The 25,112-nt window shown below is 37.9% G+C and overlaps 1 protein-coding gene across 5 annotated transcripts in view; it reads left to right on the forward strand.

Moving 5' to 3' along the window:
• Window positions 1–25,112, forward strand: part of SH3KBP1 (SH3 domain containing kinase binding protein 1) — a 238,498-nt gene that overhangs the window by 198,081 nt on the left and 15,305 nt on the right. For all 5 annotated transcript variants that reach the window (XM_074858676.1, XM_074858679.1, XM_074858678.1 and 2 more), the window contains 5 exons: window positions 3,854–3,955; window positions 7,415–7,466; window positions 11,929–12,009; window positions 14,416–14,578; window positions 19,180–19,265. In XM_074858676.1, coding sequence (XP_074714777.1) covers window positions 3,854–3,955; window positions 7,415–7,466; window positions 11,929–12,009; window positions 14,416–14,578; window positions 19,180–19,265 — 484 coding nt within the window. The remainder of the gene's footprint in view (window positions 1–3,853; window positions 3,956–7,414; window positions 7,467–11,928; window positions 12,010–14,415; window positions 14,579–19,179; window positions 19,266–25,112) is intronic.

Here is a 25,112-nt window from a genome sequence, read left to right on the forward strand (position 1 = left end):
AGACGTACCTGCTGCCCGCATTGTACATGGGCTTCCAGAAGTTTCTGAGGCATAGCATGCCTGCAGTTGTGGGTAGTAGGAGGGCACCACCACTGAGATTCTTCACCAGATCTCATTCATTTAAATTCTGAGATCTCTTTCTATCCTTTTGCTCAGTGACACAGAAGCCTCCTCTGGTAAATAAATGAGAAAATTAAAGAGAAACTGCCTAAAGATTTACTTACTGTATGAAAATCCAGTGTGGTGGTTGGCTGCATAAGTCTGAGTGACAAGCTGGAGAGGAGAAAAAAGCAAACCTGCAGCTGTTTGAGATTAAAGAACATGTAACACAAACAGTGTCCTCATGAAGACAAATGAGCTTTAAAAAAAACATTGAATACAAAATTCATGTGTGTTAATAAAATGAAGAAGTAGGAGTAAGATTTGTGTTTCCTAAGAGCATAAAAAAATCTGACCTAAAAAGAATATATGTAATGTTGTATGTTGTTTAGTCAGGATTAATAGCTAGCACTAAGCTGTGCTATCAGTTGAAGCACAAGCTTTTCATCTCTGGGCACTTGAATTATTCTTAATATTTTTCAACATCTAAATTGGGTCATAAATGTTTTGGCAATTTCAGATTAGTGGCATAGGGGATGGAGGGCATTATAAAACACGCCATGTGATAGAACAGTTGAGTGCACTGATTACTAGGCTGCGCAAGTAGATAGAGCCAAGTGGGAGGGCGCCTTCACATCAGGAATGAGGGGTGCTGGCTCTGCGGTAAGAGTAATATCCTGCACAGTGCCTGTCTGTGCCATGCATGACTAGCTGATTATCTTGGTCCTTCACGGAGCCCTGTGTTCACTCAGCAGATATTTTGAAAACATCAGCTAGTCAAGAATCAGCCCTGTTCACTAACAGAGGTCTGACAGTCTAACAGAGCTAGTAAGTACCTCCTAAATAACGCCTGAGTCTAGGAAAGGTAAGAGTCCTTGGTGAAGGTCACCCTGCTAAAGAGAAGGGAGAATGCAGGAGAAAAGCACAGATTGAGCATGAGAGAAAACAACCAGAAAAAGAATGAAAGGATTGTTCAGTGCCTGCATTTGTAGATCAGGAACAGAATACATCAGAGTAAAATTGAGATATGAGGGAGCGGGGAGGAAACCAACACCCAAACCAGACATGATGCAAGAAGCCAGGCTATTTAGCTTGTGTATTTAGTTAGTGCATACTCTTATCTCAGGAGATGAGGTGGGCTAAATAAAGAGCCTAGAACAGAAAAATAACTAAAAAAACCCACAACAAAACATAAAAGCAATGATCTTCTTTAATGCTAGTCTGTTTTCTCTCAAATATCATCCAATGTTTATGCATTATAACTTAGAGAAAAATACCAACAAACACAATCATTGTGAACAATATTTTTAAGTCTTCTCTTGGTATTAAGTACACCTCATTAAGTTAACTTGCATTATTCTGTCATCCCTGTAGCAGCTGAAACAAATTATTTCATGGAAATGTAACAATAAGGCTATTTTGCATGCATGTATTATCATACAATCTTTTATTGCCCATTCACATTATTTTCAGTAGATTCTCTCTCCTATTTAAACTATGTTTACGTCTAAACAAAGGAATACTCATTTTCACTTTTTTCCCCCTCTGTACTGCTGCAGTGTGCAGATGCTTTGTAAGCATTTATCTTCAAAACTTTCCAAAATTGTAGAGCATGCTATGATTGTTCCTAGGTAGATGATGAAATGAAGATCAGAGTGGCTGTAAAGTCTTTGCTCATTTTGGATACTTGTCTTGAAAAACAGACCACATCTGTCTTTTAATGAATATTTTGTTCCCCTATACACATGGCTACAACAGTGTCTGATTTGACTGTGTGATGTTTTTAACCATAGAGCTTTTACATGTACTGAACAACACAACCAAATCGTGTAGATAAACAGTGTTAAGACATGCAGTTCCACTTGGTGTTTTTAAAGATGTTTTCTCACACCACAATAATGTTAAGCTTCTGTACCCCTCGATTCAGTGCTGTTTCTGGAGAGATGTTGCCTCATAGCATATATGAGGCTTGCAGTATTTGTCCTGTTTCATTTGTTTCTGTCCAATTTTTATAGCTTTGTTTTCTGCAAAAGTGCATGTTTTTGCCTCTGCCTTTTTCCTAAACTGCCTGCCCACTCTTGCCTACTTTTATTATATTCATTCTCCTCTGTTCCTTCTTGTCCCTATATTCTGGTGTTCCAGATGCACAGCTTTTTCACTCTCTCACACCTTACTGAAAAGCAGGAAGAGACAGGTGATTGTAATGAGCCAGCTTTGTACATTATCATGCTTTTTTCCACAGCCCAAATCAAGTCTTTGCAGGGAAAGAACCACTCAGTTTCTGCAGCAGTGAGTAGTGGAGAATCCCCACTGCAGGATGACCTGGAACAGTGACCATGCCCCAAGCTAGAACTGTTAGACCTACATCTGTACCACTGAGTTATTCAGAGAACACAGCTGCTAAATTTTAACTGATCTCTTCTGAACAGTGGTGCAATGTGATTTTTTTGAAAAACAAAAGTACATTAAATCTGGGAGAGTTTCCACAGGGTTGTATTAGAAATGTGAGAATAGGAACATCCAACATGTTGAACTCTTGAGCAGTTCCAGTGTGGCTCTGCTACCAGGACAGCTGGATATACCTGACAGGTGCAGACAGTTTGGTTAGTCCAGATCTGTAGCTGAGGAAGCAGTGATGCTGCAGTGATTGCTTAAGGCTGATGTTGCCAGACGATGTGGGATCGAAGCTGTAAACCCAACCCTGTTTAGCCCTGGCTCTTATAGAATGGGGGGATCCCTGGTGAGTGTTGTGTCCAACCCATGCACTGTTTGTGGGATTTCACTTTTCCTCATGTCTCAGCTGTGTAATATTTATTGCATGACTCTGAGACACATGAAGATTTAGGTCTACTGCTCAAGAGGATAGAAAGGTTGGCCAGCCTGGTGCTGAGACAACTGCTAAAATTGGCTGAAATGGTTTTAAGACTGAACAGACAATGGGTCACTTTCCCATAATTGTGTTTTGGAATTGGTTCACCTACAGCTTTCAGGGTAGAAGAATGTAGAAAATCTCAACTGGAAGTGTTCCCCTTAGCAAACACAAAAATAAGTGAACATGGAGCTTAACATCCAGGGTTTAAGAAACAATTTTAACCTTCTCTAAAATGATTGTGCCTTCTTTTATTATTCATTACCAAAATAGCTATACTATTTTTTTCACCATTTAGACTCACTGATACAGTAGTTCACTTATTGCGAGCATTTAGCTGTATGTTGTTTTGCTGCACACTGCATTGTGCTGCTCAAAAATGCTGCAGAAAAAGGTGATGCTGTTATTGATCAGGTGTATAATGCCTTCTTAATTGGACTGTGATTAAATTTAATAATTCTAATGTGCCAAGCTTTTCTTGAAAGTATGGGAAATAAAGGAGCATTTTTACCTCCTGGGATGTATGCTGCTTAATTAAGTTATTGTCTTTCTGTGAAATGAAGTCAGAGAGTAGTATCATACGTGCTCAAAATGCTTACTGGTTTAATAGATCAAATAGTGAAATAGTGTTTTGCTTTAAATACAGACAAGCTCTTGAGCTCTTACAGCATGTTTATTGTTCTTTCCTAGCTGCTCCCTTTGATAATGTAATGCAGGGTGATTACTGAAGTTTTATCTGGTAGATTACCCTGTTAACCTGGCACTCCAGTAAACTGTCATGTTCTAGCAAGAAGGCGGGACATTATGCAAAAGAGCACTTCAGTATACAGATCTGTTCAGCACACAAGTATATTGTGGTTTTCATTTTATTTTACTATTTTGTAGGATTGCATTGATGTGGGTTGGTGGGAAGGCGAACTCAATGGCAGACGAGGTGTGTTTCCAGATAACTTTGTCAAGCTTCTTCCTTCTGATTTTGAAAAAGAGGTAAGCAAGGTATTCTTTCCTTTTCGCTTTAGAATACAGAATGAAAATGAAGTTCAAAGAAATTCTCTTTCAGATATGTGATTTGACAAAGTTTTACTTCTAACTTAATAACAAAAATCGTTAAAGGAAACAAATTTCAGGGTTACAAAGCATCCATGAGGAGAACATGTGCACTCAAAGTCATATTACGGAGTTTCTTTGAAGGGTGTGGTTGGCCCATCCAGTCAGCCTGCCTCCACTATGTTGCTCTGAAAGTCCTCTGTCCTGTGTTTCAAGTTTGAGAGAGAGAGGAACTGGAGGTCCCAGGGTAATTTGCTGAGTCAGGTGATACAATGATGACCAGAATTGTTAACTCTTCTCCATTGTTTTTGTGGTGGAATATGAAAAGTTAGTGTATCATCTGCATGTTGATTGACAGCATCAAGCACTGTTCCAGAATGAAAAGGGTGAAATTTTAACTGTGAGATTTGAAAGACAGTAGTGAGTTTTTGGTATCTCAGAGGCATGTTTCTTTACCTCTCTCATAATTATTAAAAAAGAAGGTATAAAATCAATGCAGAAGCCTTTTCAGCTTCTATTTATTTGAAAGAGATGGCGTTGTTATTTGCCAAACAATAGTTAGAAGTCCTGCAGCTTCCTGGAATAAAGTAATGGATTACTTCTCCCAGAAGTTCATTCCATTTTTAGGAACCTTTTCAGTCATCAGTAGGATATTACGAGCTTGCAGTCAGGCTTTTGATGAGTATTTCACAATGACAGTGCAAGCCGTCAGTGATAAAACTGAGACGTACTGACACTGGGCTTCAATCTTTGGTAATAAAACTGGATGCCAGAGGCAAAAATTAAATAACTTGGAAAGCTTAATAAAGCAACTATTAAACATCTAACAGAAGCTAACATGATAATTATTGAAAATGAAGGTAGAAAAGCAGCAAAACCTCTGGGAGATGAAAATGCAATTCCATAATAGAGTGGATATCCTGGCTTTAGGCCTAATAATAAAAGAAGGTGATTTCCAGAAGAGGCAGAAATCATAAACCTTAAGACGTAGTGTGCCTATTATATTAGAAAAAAATCTTACTCTTATCCATATTTTTCATCATGAAATGTATTCAGTATTCTTTAACTTATAAATGATATATCTTTAAGTGTTTCTTTCTTTAGAGTACAATGAATATAACTTGTAGAAAAATACTCTTAACACTTAGAAATTGCAGCTAGGTTTGCTGTAAATGTGAAGAATAAAATTTTATTAATTTTCAAAATGGCACAGTTCTGGTGGCCACATGAGTACATAACTAGTAGGACTATAGACTGTCTGTCTTTGCTTGAATCAGTGCTAAAAGGGAAGGAAATGGATACTTTTCCAGTGGTTTTGTCAGGTATTTTCTGATGTGATCCAGAAACCTTGGGTTCCATCCCATGGTCTGAAAGTATTTGTTGAAGTAGTTCTTCTGCTTGTTGAACAAAAGCTTGGGATCTTTTCCTGTCTCCTTGTTCAGTCCCCAGTTTTCCAATCCCGATTCTTCTCCACACATGGCTATTTGTCTCAGGCCTTTTCTACTCACTGCCTGGTCCGTCTCCGCCTCTCAGGTGGTCTCAATTACAGGATTTTCCCCTGAGCTTACTACCTGAGTCTAAATCACCATCTGGATTTACTTTCTATTCCTACATCAAATTTTTTTATCCAACTTGTTTTTCTCTCCCCTCTCACTCTTTGTCCCTGCTCGGTAGTTTTGATCTCTTCTTGCCCAACCAGTTCTGGTTTCCTTTCTGTTGGCTTCATTTCTAGTCTGTCTCCATCACCTTCCTGGTTATCCAGCCACCGACCCTTGTAATTTCTCCCTGCTTCTCCATGTTTCCCTCAGCAGTCTTAAGGCTCCTTTACACTACCTCCTTTCTGATCTTTGTCTGCCTTTTTGAAACAATGTATTTCCCTCATCAGCCTCCAGTTAAAGCCACATTGTCTAATGAACCATAGGATCCTTTCTCCTTTGTCTTTATCTACATTAGTGATTTAGTTTTAATCAGGAGTGGGATTTGTAGTGAATCTCTCACTTGTCCATCTGCATTTGCTATGCTTTTTTTTGCCTCAAAGACAAGTCTCAGGGGACGTGAACTAGACTCCTTTCATATGAAAACTAAGCCAAAAGATGTGTGAAAGGAGTGCACCTCATATATTCCAACTGCTGACCTATGGACAGTCAATGGGATCAGGCTCACACCACTCCAGAATAAACCCCAAATGTGTATATTGTGCTGCTGGATCCTCAGGACCAACTATTTCACTCTGCAGCCATTATCAACCAAACTCCCAATTGCTGTCACAAGACATTCATTGTCCCTGTCTTCTTTCTTTTCCACATTTTTCTGCACTTTTCTGCATTTAAACCTTGAACCATGCTGCCTAAATTCTTGAAGAAGTGTCTCTGAGAGTATAAGGTACTCACTGTTCCTGGACAATGGCCCACAGCAGCCAGTCTAGAGAAGATCACTCTGCACTCCTGAGTTCTTGGCCACAGTTTTCTCAGGTTGATGACAGGAGGTGATCTGGTTAGGATGAGGTGGTAGGAGAAACCTGAGGCTTGCAGGATGGCAACTTCAGAGATTTAATCTGTTAGACTTACTCAGTCTGTGCAAAACTGGTTATTTTTTCTCCAGAGATGAAAACATTTGCTAGATTTGAGAGAGATTGCCAGGAAGGGTGAGTGGCAAGGTCTCAGCCTTCATAGAAAACCTGCCCCCTGTCAACATTCAGATCAAGACTTGAGAGTTCTAGGGCAGAGGCTGAACTGAGCCACTCTTCCCCTAGCCTGCAGGTGTAAGAGAATGGTTCTGGTGCTGATTTGGTGGTCATGTTTCTCAGCCATACCATTGCAGATCTGTTAGGAAAATAGTCATAACAGAGAAAGTAGAAGTAAAAAGTACAGATTGGTTGGAATTTATTTCATTTCACCAGACATCTAAAACTCTGATAACTATAGTGAGTGGATACAATGTAATCTTTGCAGCATTTCCTGTGTTCTGCATTTTTGCCATTTATGAGTCTGAAAACACACACTTCAGGTTTTTCCACATCTATCTGTTTTTTTGTGTTTGTTTTTTCCAAAATAGGTTGGAATATTTACAAGATTAAATCTCAAATAAATAGGTTTGCTGACATAAACCAAATTTCATGTATTTCTCTAATCTTAAGGCACATAAACTGGACTTTTTCTTTCCCCTCAGCAGAACATTTCAATTTCTAAAGTAGAAAAATGTAATTTTATTTGTCAATGCTATTTTCTCTCTTCAAATTCATTTTAATGAAGTTATTTCAGGGGAAATACGTGACAGATCTGTAGTCTCAAGACTTGTAATTATTAATGCTAAGCAGTGTATGATTAACTCCAACCTTTGTATGAATGAGATTTACAGGCATTTTGATACAATCTGTTTTCTTCCGTTATTAAATTTTAGAGACCGAAGAAACCACCACCTCCATCAGCTCCTGTCATCAAACAAGGATCAGGTAAGTACAGCTGATTTTGTACAGCACATGTCAGTGAGCACATCTCAATCTAGATTAAGTGTATTCAAATTTAGATAGAATTCATTTGTATCAAAATTGGTAAGTAGGAAGTGTCTAGACAACAACTAATAAATTGGATTCAAATGGCAAAAGGTGATAACCCTGAAACACTGTGGTGTGCTTTTTAAATTTATTGCAGGCAGCCATCTGCACCATTTTAAAATAACATATTTTGCCCCTTAAATGTGTTGTCAGAGCGAGCAAGATAACTTCGGTTTTTAGAAGTTCTCTGGTTCCATTCCTTGACTGAAATTGGTTGTGTGCATGTCTTTGCAGTATAGACCCAATATGTTGGAGTCTGATAATACCTGGAGGAGGAAACTGCATTCACTTTACACCTACAGATCTGATTTATTCTAGAGATAAAGAGCTTTTTTGCATATCTATAACGTAGTGTCAGAGAACTTGACTGTAATACAGTGGCCCCATCTGAGTTGCAATCTAAATCTTACAGATGTACATGAATGCTGGAGCTGCCTGGCTGTCTCCAGGTTCTGTGCCATAATTAGATTCTTGGTTTCTGATACTTTATAGCCATAACTATAAAACTAAAAGGAATTATCCTGAAACTGGTTATTTAGATAATGGCGTTGCAAATGTATTAAGGAGCTGATTATGTTTTCCGAACAGATGAGTGCTAGCAAACCTGGTTTTGAAATATGTTAGACTGAATCGTGTATAAAACCTGAGAGATGACACCACTTCTATTTGTAGTTTTAAAACAACCTCTCAATACAAATTTTCAAAAGTGCCTGCACAATTTATTCTTTCAGTGAAACTTAGAAACAGTTAAAGTATCTATGCACTTGACAGTTCTGACCTCAGAAACCAAATTCCTGTTCCATTCATGTAAAATCACAAATCATAAGGCATGGGATGTTCTCAGAGTTTTCATTTGTACTGCAGTTGTGGTGGAAACATAACTGTGGCTGGAATTCTTTAATCCCTTAACTCCAGTCAGTTTGTCAAAATTTTGCAGCAGCACTACCTCTTCCCCCACTGCTGGCACATTAAAAAACCAAAATGAACACATCTGATCTAGCAAGATTTTTTTCTTGTCAGTGTGGTCTGTTCCAGCTTTCAGTGCTTTAAAAAGTAAATTTCCCTCTCCTACAGTCTTGATCTATTAATAGAGGAACACACCAATGTACCATTTACTGTGAATCAATAGGCTATAATTTAACTAGTTTGAATTTGTCAAGCAGTTCTTTGACTACAGAATCATGACTATAAATATTTGGTTTTCTTATTGACACCCATGGTTTATTCCTCATTCTGTCTTGAGACTCCTAAAAACATAAATTTTAAGATCAGTGAGTAACAGTGTCCAGAGAGAGTAGTATAACTTTGCCATCTAGTGGTGGTTGCATACTAAAGATGTCTTAGTGACAGCTGACGTTACAGCCTGACGTGTTTAGGAAAAGCTCTATAAAGCATTATATTTCTTTCAATTTATACTCCTATAATTAGAGGATAATACTTTTAATATGTTTGTACCTGATTACATCCAACGCATTAGCTGTGTCACCATAGCAGGATAATGTGCCCATTTTCAGAAGGAAAAATGGATGCATAAAGGATGCAGACAATTTGATTAAGGCCGTCTAAGTCTATGGCAAAGCTAAGGCTATTGCTGTTCCTTGTTTTCATACTCAGTCTTTGACAAGTCCTGGCTGATTATGCACAAGAGTTTCTTCTGATATGTATTTAGAGGTGAAAATCATCCTGTGTTTATTACCATCCTGACATCCCCTACTTTGTCAAATTACCACTTTATCAAGAGGTTGTGGTTTAACCCAAGCCAGCAGCTAAGCACCACGCAGCCACTCACTCACTCCTCACCACCCTGTGCTGAGATGGGGAGGAGAAAAAAACAAATAAAACTCATGGGTTGAGATAAAAACAGTCTAACAATTGAAATGAAAAATATAATAAACCAAATCAAAATAATAATGATGATGAAATGGAACATAACAAAAAGAGAGTGAAATAAAATCCAAGAAAGACAAATGAGGCACAATGCAATTGCTCACCACCTGCTAACTGATGCTCAGCCAGTCTCCAAGTGGCAATCTGCCACCCCTCCCTGGCCAACACCCCCAGGTTTATATACTGTGCATGACATCATATGGTATGGAATAGTCCTTTGGCCAGTTTGGGTCAGCTGTCCTGGTTGTGTCCCCTCCCAACTTCTTGTGCCCCTCCAGCCTTCTTGATGGCAGGGCACGAGAAGCTGAAAAATCCTTGACTTAGTATAAATACCACCTAGCAACAACTAAAACCACAAGTGTGCTATCAACATTATTCTCATACTAAATCCAAAACTCAGCACTGTACCAGCTACTAGAAAGAAAATGAACTCTATCCCAGCCAAAACCAGGACACAAGATCTGTATTTTACTACATCCCCATGTCAGGCCTTACTGTTGATAGTAGGTAACAACTTCCAGTAATGTTTCTGCATATTTAACCAGTCATAATGAGATAAATAAATTGAGAACTGTCAGTTGCAGCCTAAATAATTAAATATCAGTATCTTCTGATGCAGAGCATGAAATCATAGCAGAGAATTAGAATTGGTCTTTGTAGTACAAGAAGCACATATGTAAAGGAGGTGTCCAGTTTGTATTATATAGCTGGAAGTTTGGCTGTATTTCCAAATTCTGCACCGCAGTAGACTGCCAGGGCTGTCTGTGCTGGACTGCTTTACAAAGTAAGGTGAAAACTGAAGAACCCAAGTTCAGAGCATGAGTCCCTTACATAGTCGTTGAAAAGCAGTAGGCATTTCACTGGTTAGCTGGGATAAGCAGTACACCTATGTCTAGACTGGAGGGTGGGAATACACTTTTGAGTCCCTCTGGGAGCTGGTATGGAGTTCTCCAGAGCTTCCTTGCAGGTGACCTTCTCCTGGGAGCTAAGGCAGGATCATGGGGCCTGCCTGGGTACTGGTTAATTTGGGGATCACAACCCAGGTAGGGAGTACACCTGAGCCTGGGAGCTCCTCAGTGTTTGTAGGCTCAGTCTTTTAGACATGGCCTGAGAATGTGTGTTAATGGTGACTGTTAATCTTACTGTAATTAGGTATATAGACTTGTGTCTCTTTTTTCTTGAACACAGTAGTATGTGCAAGATTATCAATATGTTGACTTGTGCTTTGCATAACTTCTATTTAGAAAGGCTTTAATTGGTTTCTAGCAACAGTTTCTCCTCTCAGGAGTGAAGCATTTTTCACAGAATCATTTAGGTTGGAAAAGACCCTTAAGATCATTGAATCCAACCATGAAATGGCAGTTCAGTATTATTTATTAACATGATAAGTGATACAAGTGTTGCCTGTCCAACAGCACAGTTATATATAAAAAAAAAAAAGGCTTGTGATCACCACTGATGAGTACTGATTTCTAGTAACCAGCTGCAGAAGAGAGTTGCAACAGCATATTCAGAAAATGTAAATGTACTTGAGAACTGCATATAATGGAATAGTTTGAAGCAAAAAATTGCCTTGTGTTCCCTGCCCTGCCTCCTCTGCTTTTCTTGGATGTCGTCTACTGTAATTTTTATTGAAATACTAATAGTGTTACCTAAAGTGGTTTTCAACACTACTAAGTTGAAATAGAATTAGCACCTAGTAGTCAGCCAATGCAGCAAAGCCAATATAAAGTAAAGCATTTCTTATAATACAGGGACTAGAAGATTGCATCTTGCATGTGCCAGGAAATTTTTGCAAAATCTTCCCATTGTTGGTGCCACAAGTTCCTATATTCCTTGTAGCAACAGAAGTCAGTATGTCAGGGTCTCTAGTACAGAGGCAGAAGGCGGCAGAGGCTTACACCTCCAGGCTGAAGCTGTCAATTAAAATAGTCATGCAGAGTACTGTCAGTACTACTATTCTTATCCTTCTAATATGTGGAAGTGAACAGCTATTACTAGAGGTGAAAAAGAGGGGGATTTTAACTTAATGTAAAATAAGCCCTGTATATTCATCTATATTAAGTATTCTCTTGGCAGAAATGCCCAATTAATTGATTTATTCCTAATGATTCTCCGGACTGTTGAATTGCTCTTCACTTAAGTATGTCTACAATGGTAAAGGATCTGTCCACATTTAAAAATCTGTATTGAATTTATTTTTTTTCTTCACAGAATGATCTGAAAGTGTCTATTCTTTAGGCGTGCATGCTTTGGAAACTGAACTTGACTGTGAAAACATTAAAATCCAGTTGCTTTTTTGTCATTATGGTGAAAGCAAATACTTGAAACTAGATTTATGTTCAGTTTTAGCAAGACATTTTCAAATTGGAGAATGTAAAAAGCCTTAGAAATGGCAGAATTAAATCTTATGTGGCCATATATGCTGGTCTGTTGATTTGTTCAGAATTCCAAGTTTTCCTTTCTTTGTCAGGTACCACAGATCGAAAGCATGAAATCAAAAAGGTACCTCCTGAAAGGCCAGAATGTCTTCCTAATCGAACAGAAGAAAAAGGTATGAAATGTGCTTTCCTGCCTGCTCTTTGCAGAGAGATGGGAAATGAAACCGATGCACATCCTCATTTCCCAGTCTATTTTCATTAAGTACATTGTTTGGATGTTTGTTTCCCACTCTGATAGATGTGTGATGATAAGCATTTTGGAAAAGATCTCATTGTTGCTTTTGGACTAAATTCAGGGTATTCAGTTGTACCAATCCAGAGCTGTTAAGTACTTGCAGCTTCAACTGAAGTCAAGGGGAGAGATGCTCTCAATACTTAAAGTGCTGTCTAAAAAGCTCTGTCCTCAGTAAAACCCTTGATCAACTAAGATACCCCAGATTAGTATGTACTTTTTTCTTAACATCTATATGTCTTGCTTCTCTATTTAAAAGCAAGGTTGGTGATTTTCCTGCATCACAGGGGGGTTTTGTGAAGATATAGTCGTTAATGCTTATGAATCACTCCATTATCATAGTCACAAAAGTCATAGGCAAGCCTGTGAAGAAATGAAAAAATTCTGTCTTCAAAGACAGGTTTGAACAAGAAATGGGTCACAATACCACACAGAGCTGTGACAAGCAAATTTTATGGTTTCATTTAATGGTTTCATTGTGTTCATTCTGCATTCTGAATAGTCTGGGGAAAATAGTTACACTGATTCTCTAATTGAAGATGGTGTCAAGTTTCGTACGTTTAAATGAACTATTAGATTGTACAGACAAGTTTGTGGGATTTCTTAACTTTTAAGTATTCAAACTTCCAGTCTTTTAAAAGGCACGCGTATGCACATGACTAAATGTGTAATACACAGTTATAATTTAGTGCCAGGACATTCAGACTTTGCAACAAGATCTGTTTCTGGATATATGTCTTAGCGATCTGACAGCAGTTTTGTCTACGTATGTTTACTTTTGGTTATGTGCACTACTTCTCGTGGTTTGCACTACTTCTCATGGTTATCTTAGCAATAAAACCCTTTGCTTTCTGTTTTTGGATTACAAAGCCAGCTGTCAAAATGGTGGAAGAAGTTTAAATATGTTACTGTCCAAGGGTAAAATATCTGTAGCTTTCCTAAATGTTGAAAAGAGGCCTTAGGAGTCATGCCTACATTTCTGGAGTACTGGGGAGTGGCAGGAATTGCTTGGTGTGAAGTGGCAGCAGGGGTGGCACAGGAATGTTCTTTATGCCATGTCCCTCATACATTGTTTAGATTCCTGGATGCTGACATGGTATAAATTGTCATAGGAGTAGGTGTGTAAAAATTACACAATACGCTGGAAAAGCTTCAATGTTGCAGAGGACCCAATGATTGCATCACCTGAAAATGTACTGGAAAAGGGTATATGCCTGTGAACAACAGTCACTTACTTGACTATTCCAAACCTAATGTGGATTGTATTTCTGGTGATTTATTCCATGATCCTCACAGACTAAAACCTAGAACTCATTAATCAATACCCTGTAACATTCCCAGTACCTCTTACATGTATACAGAGGTGTAATATTCATGGCATATCATGTTGTCAAGGGAAGTGAGGTGTTGACATAGTAGGATACACAGAGAGCAAAACTTTGGTCCCTTTGAGAGTTTTGTCCTTTCTTTAAGAAGAATCAGGTTTCCTATGGTGCGGCAAATGTGTTTACATGTTTGTTTTGTATTATGAATTTAGAGCATCTTATTTACAAGAGTTCTTTATGTGTATTGTACTTTACACACTCACAGGCATTAGGTGTTTGGCATTGGATATTAGTATTGTGGAACTTCCTAACTATGCATAATCAGTTCTGCAAATGATCCAGTTTTTCACTGTCAAGCTGAAAAATTCAGCATATAAGTCTGTGCTTACAAACATAAATAAAAGGTCTAATTTTTCTGAGGGGTTTACATCCTGCCAAACATCGCTAAATTTTAATGCTTGTATTTTCATTTAACTGTAGTTCACTTGAAACACACTTTTTTTTTGTCCCCAGAAATGTTATTTCTTTGTTTGTTCAAGAGATTGTTAAGAATATCCAGCATAATTATTTTTGTGACCTTCTAACTTAATATTGTTTCATATTAGAATTTGATAGATAGAATTTGTGTTCGTGGGAAACTGTTCCATGTGGTATGTAATTTTTTGACATTCTTACTTTGTAGAAATAAAAAATAGCATTTCTATTCAGACACTGCACACACATATCAGCCATGAGGAATTACAGGTAGAACAGTCAGGCAGAGCAAACAACTGATTTGTGGTAAACATGTTACTTCAAATAAAGAATGATTTAGGACAGAAGTGGAAAGGAGATAAGCTTTTTCCTCGTATACAGTGTATCTACAGTTGAAGATTTCTTGTTTAATTGTAGACTTATGAGTGCAAATGAATTCCACTTAATAATATCCGTGTTCTTTTTTTCTGGAAATAATTGATTTAAAGAAAGATCAGAGAGAGAGCAAAAACAGTTAGACTTGCAGAAGCCTTCAGTTCCTGCTATACCTCCGAAGAAACCTCGACCACCCAAAGCAAACTCTGTGAATAGACCTGGTACCTTGCCTCCTAGACGACCAGAAAGACCAGTTGTGCCTGTGACTCATACAAGGTATTGTTTTTCCTCTGTCCAGTGCTTTTGGGATTAGTGGAAAAAATGCACATTCAAAGAATTTAGATTTTACAGTTAATGTCACAATTGATTTCATGGTAAACTGTATTTAAAGAACAAACAAAACAAAACGAGAAAATCTTTCTAGTCATCTGGCTGGATCATAACTATCTTCTCAAGAGTAACAGTCTTAGACTGATGAACACATTGTTACTGCAACATCATAGTTTCCACTGCGCAATATGTGGGAAATATCCGCATCAGTGTATTGTGCTGATGTTGACTTTCTTAGTTTACCTCAAATTATTCCAGTTTAGCTGGGGCACTAAGTCAGTGCAAAAGTTTGGATTGTACCGAGGAACAGCATTAGACAATGCACATTTCATATACTGTCAGCTTGGTTTCAGTCTGTTTTCTTTGATCATTTTAGATCAATTTTTAGCAAAATACAGGTGTTTTCATAGAATATTCTTTAAGCTGGTGCCACTGCAGAATACTGCTGTCAAGTATTTATGCCCAAATGTTGGTTGTTATTCTATAGTTACACGATGCTTTTTATCAAAAGTGGTTACGGCCTTTGAGGATCACTGAGAAATTGGATTTACCAACACAACTCCCTTTAATCTCTGCTAGAGCTTGGAAAAGCAGAGGTTGCAGAAACTAAAGGCCTTGCCCGTAGTCCTAATCAAGTAAACTAAAGGCCTTGCCCATAGTCCTAATCAAGTCTAGATGGCTACATTAGTCATCAGGATCCGAGTTGTGCACTGTAGACTTCCTTTATACATAGTGGATAGAAATAGGTGAAAATCAGAAAAAAGCAGTTGCCTAAAATGGACAAGCTGCACATCTTGCAGAAATACTAGAATATAGGCATAGAAATAATTTTACTATTGTAGTGTTAGAAAAAGTAGCTGCAATTGAAATACTGGAGTTCAAGTATACTAACGGTGAATTAAATACCAGAATGGAGTATAGAGTAGAGTGGAATAAAATAGAAATCCTGGATATTGGTTCCCTTCATTCCTCCACATATGGTTCATTAAACAAATGCTCTCAGTGTGAAATCTGAGACACATAAAATACAAAAACGCTGCCTTCCTTGCGCTGCCAGTTTCATCTGACTGACGTGTTTTGGCTGTGCACCTCTGAGAACTTAACCCTCTATCCAGGTGCCACTGCCACAGCTTCTTTTGGACTTCTTGGCTTTGAACATGCTTGCCCAGTTCTTCCAAAATATAGTCCACACCTGCTGGGCACTTGGACATGCTTGGAAAAGCAAGTATTTGCTATGACCTTTAGATTTAGCTAAGTGATGTCTTCTTGGCAAGACCAATACATACACTAGTGTTCAGTTCACTGGCTAGGCGTGCAACAGGGTAGCTATTCTTTTGTTCTGCTTTTGCCTGGAATATTTTAAACATATTATAAATATTTTTAACATTTAGAGTTGTGGAAGGGTGTTTTATTGCTCTTCTGTTTTCCTTTTTTCTAAGTACAAAATTAAAGAAACCATGCATTTTTAAAGATATTTTAGTTTTCATGTTAAAGTAAAAAAGCAGATCTAAACAGTACCCTGTTATGTTCTTAATTGTCCAAACTCTGCTATGTCTGGCACAGATAAAAATGCTTCATTTTTTTTAATCTAACACCATTATATTTGACAGAATTTTAGTTGTAACAGTAGTTAGATTAAAACTTAGACGGAAAGGTGATTTTTAAGGTGATGATGATGCATGTTGATGATCACAGTGCTAGCAGTTTCCCTATGAATTTCTTTATCAGATAATTCAAATTAATGGATTTATCTCATATAGCTGTTCTGCCTGGTAAGCTCTAACTAAGACAATTAGAATAAATTGAATAGAATAAATTGAATAGAATATTAGAATAAAGAGAGGTTTTGCTGACATGTTGTGGTTTAACCCCGGTGGGCAGCTCAGCCCAAAGTGAGAAAACTCGTGGGTTGAGATAAAGACAGTTAAACAGATAAAGCAAATGCTGCACGTGCAAGCAGAGCAAAATAGGGAATTAATTCACTACATCCCATTGGTGGGCAGGTGTTCAACCATCCCCAGGAAAGTTGGGCTCCATCACATGTAGCAGTGACTTGGAAAGACAAATGCCATCACTCCAAACATCCCCCCCTTCCTCCTTCTTCCCCTCGCTTTTATTGCTGAGCACAATGTCATATGGTATGGGATATCCCTTTGGTCAGTTGGGGTCAGCTGTCCCAGCCGTGTGCCCTCCAGCTTCTTGTGCACCCCCAGCCTACTCACTGGCTGCGCAGCGTGAGAGGCAGAGAATGCCATGACATGGTGCAAGCACTGCTCAGCAAAAAGGAAAACACCCCTGTGTTATCAACACTGGTTTTGTCACAAATCCAAAACATAGCACTATGCGGGCTGCTATAAAGAAAATTAACTCAATTAAGTCAATTCTCTGGAGTAGGCAAGCCATAAAGACCTACAGAAAGTGCATTTTTACAATCAGTCTAAACCAATCTGTGTCCATGCTGCTGCTACAGGGGCAGGTTGCCCCTCCTGGCAGCCCGTTCCCACAGCCTCCTGTACATTAGCACCAGCATTTGTGCAGCCGTTCAGCCATATGGGTCAGGGAGTTGCTCCAGATGGCAATTAATCAGTTTGCAGTGGGTTTTCTATTAGTGTGGGGCTTCTTTCAGGCTGATCATCTGTCTGATCAAGCTGACAGCCTATCTGCATGGGCATGAGCAGAGGGAGGGAGATGCTGTGACCAAGAAGGGATGGCTCCAGTCCTTTCACAACAGTATGGATGTAGACTGGCATAATAAGCCTGTTGATTCTTTCAGCTACAGAGTTGGGGGGTTTTGTGGGGTTGTTGTCATATATCTTGGTATCGTTTGTAGTCGAATGGTAAATGTTGTGACTTTCAGCCCTAAATCTCACCATCCTAAGAATCTCCTCCAAAACCGTACTCACGCATTTCCTAGAGTGCTTCCAAGTCACATGGTGCGCTCAGTTTTCTGGGGAAATATATATGTGCAAAACAGAGTACGCAGACAGATGCTCATTGCCCTGTTAGCCAAGAAACTATGTTGCTTCTTATAGATTTACAAATATATAAATAATTTTTTGAAAAAATGTTAAAGACCAAAAGATAAGAAAACTAACTAATCAGGTAGATCACTTGGAGAATAACCTTAGTTACCATCTTGCCAATTAATACATTTTTCTAGGAATGTGTTAAATTTCTTCTGTTTCCTTCCTGGTGCAAACTGTCTGCCATATTGATAGCTGTGTAGGACTAGTTTGTTTTTCAGGTCATAAACTGGTTGTCTATCTTTTTTAGTTCATAGAACACTTGTCACCCTACCACTGTGTTTAACGGGATGTATGTTCAATTAATCTGTGGCTTCCTCCATTTTTTAACACCAATTTTCAGGCTCTTTATCACAGCTTTCCTGAAGTCTGAAATAGGGTTTCCAGCCACTTTGTGTTTTGCTCATAAATGGCTGCCATGAGTTGAGGTTCAGACCATCTGTCATCAGCTTATGGCATCAAAAGCAGAGACAAATGAAAAAATCAATGAGATTCAGGAACTTGCCATGTATTTGACTGTCAATGGCTAATTATTGCTGTTCATAGAAATGCACATCTGCCTGGGTTGCTGGAGGGACAGATCTATCTTTTTACCCATAATTTGGGTACCTTATGTACATCATAGTTTTTACAGCACTATGCTGGGAATAGTCATGGAGGAAAAACTATGATATTTGTTAGGTGACCTGATAATGATGGTAAGTACAATTTATTGCATTAATTGGACAGTTGTTATCACAGTAAATGTCACAGTTTGTCTGGTGACCTGTGCAAAGCCGAGCTACTTGCCTACCATTGGCCCTTTTTTAATTAATTGTTTCAATAGTCAGATTATTTCAGTAAATTTAAGTAGTGGTGGGATAGAAAGTTCTACGAAGAAAGAATAATCACGTTGCTTATGTTTGATCTCCTGTTTGATTTAAAAATAGTGCCTCTGTGTAAACTATCACAACTCTTAACACTTGCCTATTCCAAAGACATTTCAGACAGACTAGGTGATCTTGGTTCTTTGGACCTGCGGAAACAATATTTATAGTCTAATCTTGTAAGCAATGTGCAAAAATGTGGTGGAGGAGCTGCATTTATGAGTAAATATTAGGAACCACTGAAATGCATGATGCTAGCTTGAGGTTTTTTCCCTTTCAGCATTATTCTAGATAGTCCGTCGCTATAGTTTGTGCAAGCCAATTAATTAGAAAAAATAACAAATAAGATGTTGAAGAATGTCCCTTTGCCCTTAGGTTTCCTTCATGTTGAGATGCTGTGAACATCTGAAGCATTATTCAGGACACTACGGTGTCTAAAATAGGCTTTTTTGACAGGTGTTAAGGAGAAATGAGATAAGGTTAATCCATACACCATGTCTGCTTACTGGAGATTGCTCTCTCTGACACATTGCTATTACTCTGGTGCTACAAAGGAAGAATATTTCACTCTCATTATTAATTGCAAGTTAGCTATCAACTTACTGTAACCTGCACAAACACTCAAATAAAATATCTCCTCTTCTTGATCCAAATGCAGGAGTGATAGTCCAAAAGTGGAATTAGTGGGCAGTACAGTATCCAGCACTCTAGAGAAAGACTCCTCTGAAAGAAGCAATGACATCGGTAAGTTATAGTGCTTTTTATAGTTTGCCTAAGAAATTTATGGTGTAAATGTCTGCCTTTTAGTGACTTTGTTATGATCCAAAAGACAGATTAAGGATTTGGCAATGAATGTGAGTGCATTTATATAAAATTTTAGCTCCAGGATTAAAGGATCATTTCTGCTTGACTTAAAAAAGTTTTGTTGGGATTTTCTGTTCAAAAAATTTTTGAAAAAGAAAATATGGAATGGTGAGATATTTTGAATAGGAGGGATTTTCTTATTTCTGTTTAAAAGTCTGAAACAAGTGAGAAGGCCAACAATAATAAGTCATAAGTGTTTAACAGATGTAATATTAGTGCTGCCATATTTTTAATGCTGCAAAAGATTGTGGTTTTGGTGCAGTTTGTAATCTTTACACTTTCCAATACAAAGGAATAGAGAACAAATTGAGGCCAATCTGAAAAGTTTTACTGAAAACACCAATTAAAAGAAGTCTAAATTTCTCTTATTTGTGTTCCTGCAACACAAACAGTTTAATTGGGAAATCACCTGGAAAGGAGTAACGATAGGTTATTTTTCTGTCTTCTCTCACCCTCCTTCCTTCTCAAGTTTTGCAGTGCAGGAGATGTTTACTGGGGTGGGTGCTGCAGTAAGTGGCACTTGGAAAGCAAGGTGCTCTGACTCCTGTCCCAGGGCTGTAAGCAAAAGCGGCGACAGCCATCTTCTACCTCCACTTAGAAATACGCTGGTGACAGCTGCTGCCGTCGCTCTCCTCCGCAGCCGTGCTGCCAGAGACCTGTTTTTGTAAAAGGCAGAACCAGGGTACCTTGCATGTGTAAGCGTTAATACCTTTCACTGGTGGCCTTAAATGTTATTTTGGTGTAGTGATTTCCACCCAGACTGCTTTATTAGTAAAACTTTTCTGTAAAATAGTATACTTTCAACAGTCAAACCTGCCTTTTCTTTAGACTTGAAAGCAGAGCTTTAAGTTATAGATGGATTTTAATTGCAGTGTAACAATAAAATGCTAAATTGATTTCACATAGGTTTATGAGCTTTTCAGCATCCATATGTCTGCTTTTTCTTAATCTTCTGCTGTTGCTATGGTTCATGATAGTAACATTCTTCTGGAAAAGCAAGTAGTGTGTTTTTCCCAGATTTTCATTTGGGATAAACATTGGAAAGCTAGAAGCTTGTGATAAATTGCATGAACATTTTTATTGTAGAGATTAATATCAAGGAATGGTACGGAAATGCAGTCAAATTCTACCATTCAGTGTTTGTTACCCATGTTACAAATTTGCTTCAAAGCATGTAAGCCTTTGTTTACTTGAAAGCTAAAGCTATGACTGCAAATTCCATATAGTGGTGTGATGGAAGTAAACTTTTTAAATCCTTGTTCTAGTTGCCTTGGAATCACTACCAGGATAAAAGCTTAGACTGTTTTGTATTTTTTCTGTTGATTTTTTCTTTTTTAAACAACCTATGAAAGGCTAGGTAGGAAATGTGATTTATAAGAATTTTTTTTCATTTCCAGAACTTGGGGGGGGAGGGGGGGGGGGATATGTTTGTTTGTTTATTGGTTGGTTTGGTTTTAATGGAGAATAGGAGCCAACAAGAGTCCATAAACCAAACCACACACATATGTTGCAAGGGTTTAGTTGGTGACCTCCTGCTACCACTAACTAGGGGAACCTGGTGAGTCCAGGGATAAAATAGTGTGAATACTTACAGACGTATAACTTGATAGGGTCAAACCAGAATGGCATCTACAAGGGCAGATCTTGTCATTCTAGCCTGTTAGACAACTCGTTAAAAGAAAAAAATAAATAAATTATTATTTTGTTATGAAAGTGGACCCAAAGATCTTAACTGTTAGAAATTTTCAGGAGGTTTTTGATGGCTCATGTAAAATATTGTTAAAGAAATAAACAACCTTTTAAGAGAGGGTAGAACAATAAATTAAAACTTAATAAGCCAAAACAATTCATGGTGGATTAATGTAATTTACTATGAGGAGAGGTTTGGAGTTCAGGACAGTTTATGGGACAGTGTAATTGAAAAGATTTATGATAAATGTGTTAGATTTTTTATTTATTTACAAAGACAACAATGAGTTGGAGAAATCTTGTGGCTAAATGAGTGGTTAGTAAAAATGATGGATGAGCAAGTGGAGTTGTCCAGTGTATTCCAAAACACTGATGGATCAGGCACTATGAGTCCAGATAATAGTTAACTGTGATATGTGTTACCAGGGTTGCCCCAGTGTCATGTACTGTGTGGGGAGGACAGCCTCAGCTTCTCTGGGCTTCATCCTTCCAGTCAAAAAGGATCTGATTAAATCTACCATTTGATGTCTTTTCAGTAATCCAAATTTACACAACAAATTAGAGTGAACCTATGTGGCAAACAAGGTGGGGCTTAGCAGTAGCCTTTGAAGAAAATGGAAGTTAAATGGCCTTTGCAGCAGCTCAGGTGTATGACCATTCTGGTTACTGGGCCTCTCTTTATTCCTCCATTAGTCTCAGGCACTTAGAGCTCTTGGGGCGGGCAGAGGACAGAGTAGCAGTCAGTTGCAAGTTGCCTCACCCTCTTTCATGCTTATGCTAAATAAGCATGGTGACTCTTGGACTGAAAATGAATACTGCAGCACTCTCCTGGCTTTTTTGCACTAGCAATATTAAGCTCGGTAATGGTTGTCGCTTTCTCAGTCCTATAGCCAGTCTAAAGCTCTTGTTCCTTCATTCAAAGCAGAGAGATGTACAAAAGCACTGGAGAGACAGTTTTGGTTATAAAAGCAAACCATACTAAAGCTGGATGGAGAGCAGTTTTCCATTTTGTGAAGCCTTTTTAAGGATTTCTAAGTTGGTTCCTTTTCTTTATCATGATGAGACCAAAACCTTTATGACAAGGGAAGAGAAGGTACAAGGTCCTTCCATATGCCATCTCCCAAAAAACAAACAAGTAATCAGCAACAACAAAATCAGTAATTCCATCAACAACTGAGAAGCAATATGCAGAGGGGAATTGAGGAATCCAGGTTCAAAACCTGTATTCTGTCTACGTCCCCTATTCTAGATCACCGTCTTAAACATTGCTTGTTTTGGAAACGGCATTTTTCTGTTCATTTTCTAAGTAATATTCCACCAGTGAATCAGTGTTGTATAACCAGAAAACGACACACCTTTAAAAACACATTTAAAAACATTCTCACCCAACTTTACAGGACAGGAAAGTCACAAATGCTTGAACAGGGCTGAGGTGATGTGTAATACTGTGCGTAACAGTGTCAGTTGCATATATAAAAAGTTATTTTTATGTAGATGTTAGCGCATGGCTTGATTTCACTAATGCATTCTGCAGAGTTGTGACTTGACATTTAAATTTCCTGTTGATAATACAGCACTGATTACAATTTTGCAATCTGTACTGACAAGAGCAAGTCCTGTTCGGCAACGTCACTGCTGATTGTAGATATAATGGCAGCTTTTACTACTGTTGTTCATGCCTTTGCTTCTTTCCACAATCCTTACAAAAAGCATTGGAAAACTAGTCTTCAGAATATATTACTTAAGAGGAACCATTCCCCATTCCTCCTCACTTCTTTTATTTTCTTTTTCCCTGTTTTCAGTGATGCCTTTACTTTCCTTTCCACACATCTTTCATCCAACTTTTCCTATTTACATCTCTTTGCCATGGGTAACTCTTCTTCATTTCATGAGGGTAAGGCGCTTTTTTGTTCCATTTCTTTTCTGTCCTGTCTTTGATTAAGTTGACAATGCATAACAAACAAATACAAGAAGAAGTATTTTGTAGAACACCTTATGTATAGATGGCTATTACAGACTTTTTTAAATTAAAAGTTGAAATTGAGTGTACTGTGATAGAAAATCTTACACCATAGCATTGAAACGAGAAATCATTATTATACCATAAGAAATTTTAGTGACGTAAGTGACATGTACAGTTTGCACATGCCGTTTGTCAATGCTGTGGTTTCATTAACCCGTTCTTACAGAAGATGGTGTCATTGAAAAGTTTAATGCACATATTTCACTGTCATGTCCTTACACATTACAAAACAAAAATATGTAGCAACATGCTAGGATGGTTGTCTAGTCTGAAAGAGGAAAAAAAACCCTAACAAAACAAGGCATAGAAATTTAAAGAGCACTCGCTGGGTCTCAGTAGGAAGTGCACAGTCATGTCACCCAAGACTTTTTCTCCAGTATCACTGTGGTTAAATCACATTAGTTACGTCTGTTGTAAAGTCTCATGTACAAGCAACTGTTCTGGATTGACAGTGGCTTTTTGAGCTTAGTTTAAAATGCTTCTAGAGCTGCATAAGCTACACTGAAAGTAAGCCCTGTTCTATCAACAAAAGAGCAGTCCTTATATAGAATTACACTGATTTCAACAACTTAAATTCATGCCTTGCATAACTTAACTTTTTTTTTTTCAGATTATGTGTTTCTTTGTGAAATTATCACAAAAAAGTTGTTATATCTGAGAACCAGTGCAATGACAGGAACATCTAGCACATATAATAGCTTACTGGATCAAAAACTAATGCTTCCAGAAAATTACTGAATTATTGTAATTAATTATTGGTATTGAGTTATTTCTGCAAGACAGGATTAATCCTAAATCTTTTAATTATATATCTACACACACTTTAGAATCCTGCAATCCTGAAGCAAGTCTTGTCTATCCTAAATATGCTTGCTTTGAAATCATCTAACACTTAAGATCTTACAGATTTAAGCTAAGTGATTTAAAGAATAAGTCACTAAGAAATAAAAATAATACATCTACTGTAGAAATGCTCAGTTAATCCACACGAGAAGCAGTTTCTGTGCTTTGCAAAAAGACTGAGCTGCACAGGCACTTCCCACACAGAGCCAAGTGGACACATCTTTCCAATATTTTTTTCTGGCCCCTTTACACATTTTGCATAGTATTTACGAAAGCAGTTAATAATCTTTATCAGTGCTAACATAAGGCACATCTGCCTTCATTGATTCCTGCTGAAACATACAGTGTTGGTATGAATTTTCTTAAGAGATTCCCTGAAAGCTGGTTAACATAAGTCCATTTTTCAGTATTTCTTCAGACTTGAATCTTCAGAGCATTTGCTGGTGGATCATGGAGTACTGGCCAGACCCACATTATTAGCTGTACTCTTAGCTAATTAGCTAATTAGCTGAACTTGTCTGGAAGAGTAGTTAAAAATACCCTACTTGAGAATATCTAGTATACAAACAAATTTTAAAAATCTTCATTGTATCATGTTTCCTTGAGCTGCATTTGCAGTTGTTCTGGAGCTGTAATGTGCTCATATTTCTTAGGAGAGGTGATCGCTGTGCCTCTGACTGGAAGAAAAAGTGATCTAATGAGATTTGGCCCATGCTAGGGAAAAAGATGAAGAATATTTCCAGTAAAAGGTTCTAGAATGGAGCAGGTTTGTCTTTAAATTACAGTCTGTAATACTGCGAGACATTATAATAATTTTGCCTGAAGACACAGAGCAAAAGTTGGAAAAAAGCAAATACTGATAAATATGAGGGTTGGAGGACAAAATGTGACTCATATAATGAAGACTGAAATCTGCCTAAACCAGTTGTTTCTCTCTATGCTGCTATTCATGTTCATTTTGATAGAGCGAAGCAAAGGAGCAGAATTACCCAACTGAGTTAAGTTGTAATATTTATGTCACTGAATCAAAATCACCCATAAAGATAGTTGTGAATTGTAAATATTGTAATCAGGGACATGTTAATGGTCCATTACATAAATTAATAGGTCTCTTGCCCTGGAGAGTCCAGAAAAAGGCAGTAAACCAGAAATTTAAATCATTCTCCATGCGT

This window comes from Strix uralensis, chromosome 2 (genome assembly GCF_047716275.1).
Source record: "Strix uralensis isolate ZFMK-TIS-50842 chromosome 2, bStrUra1, whole genome shotgun sequence".
Taxonomy (NCBI): domain Eukaryota; kingdom Metazoa; phylum Chordata; class Aves; order Strigiformes; family Strigidae; genus Strix; species Strix uralensis.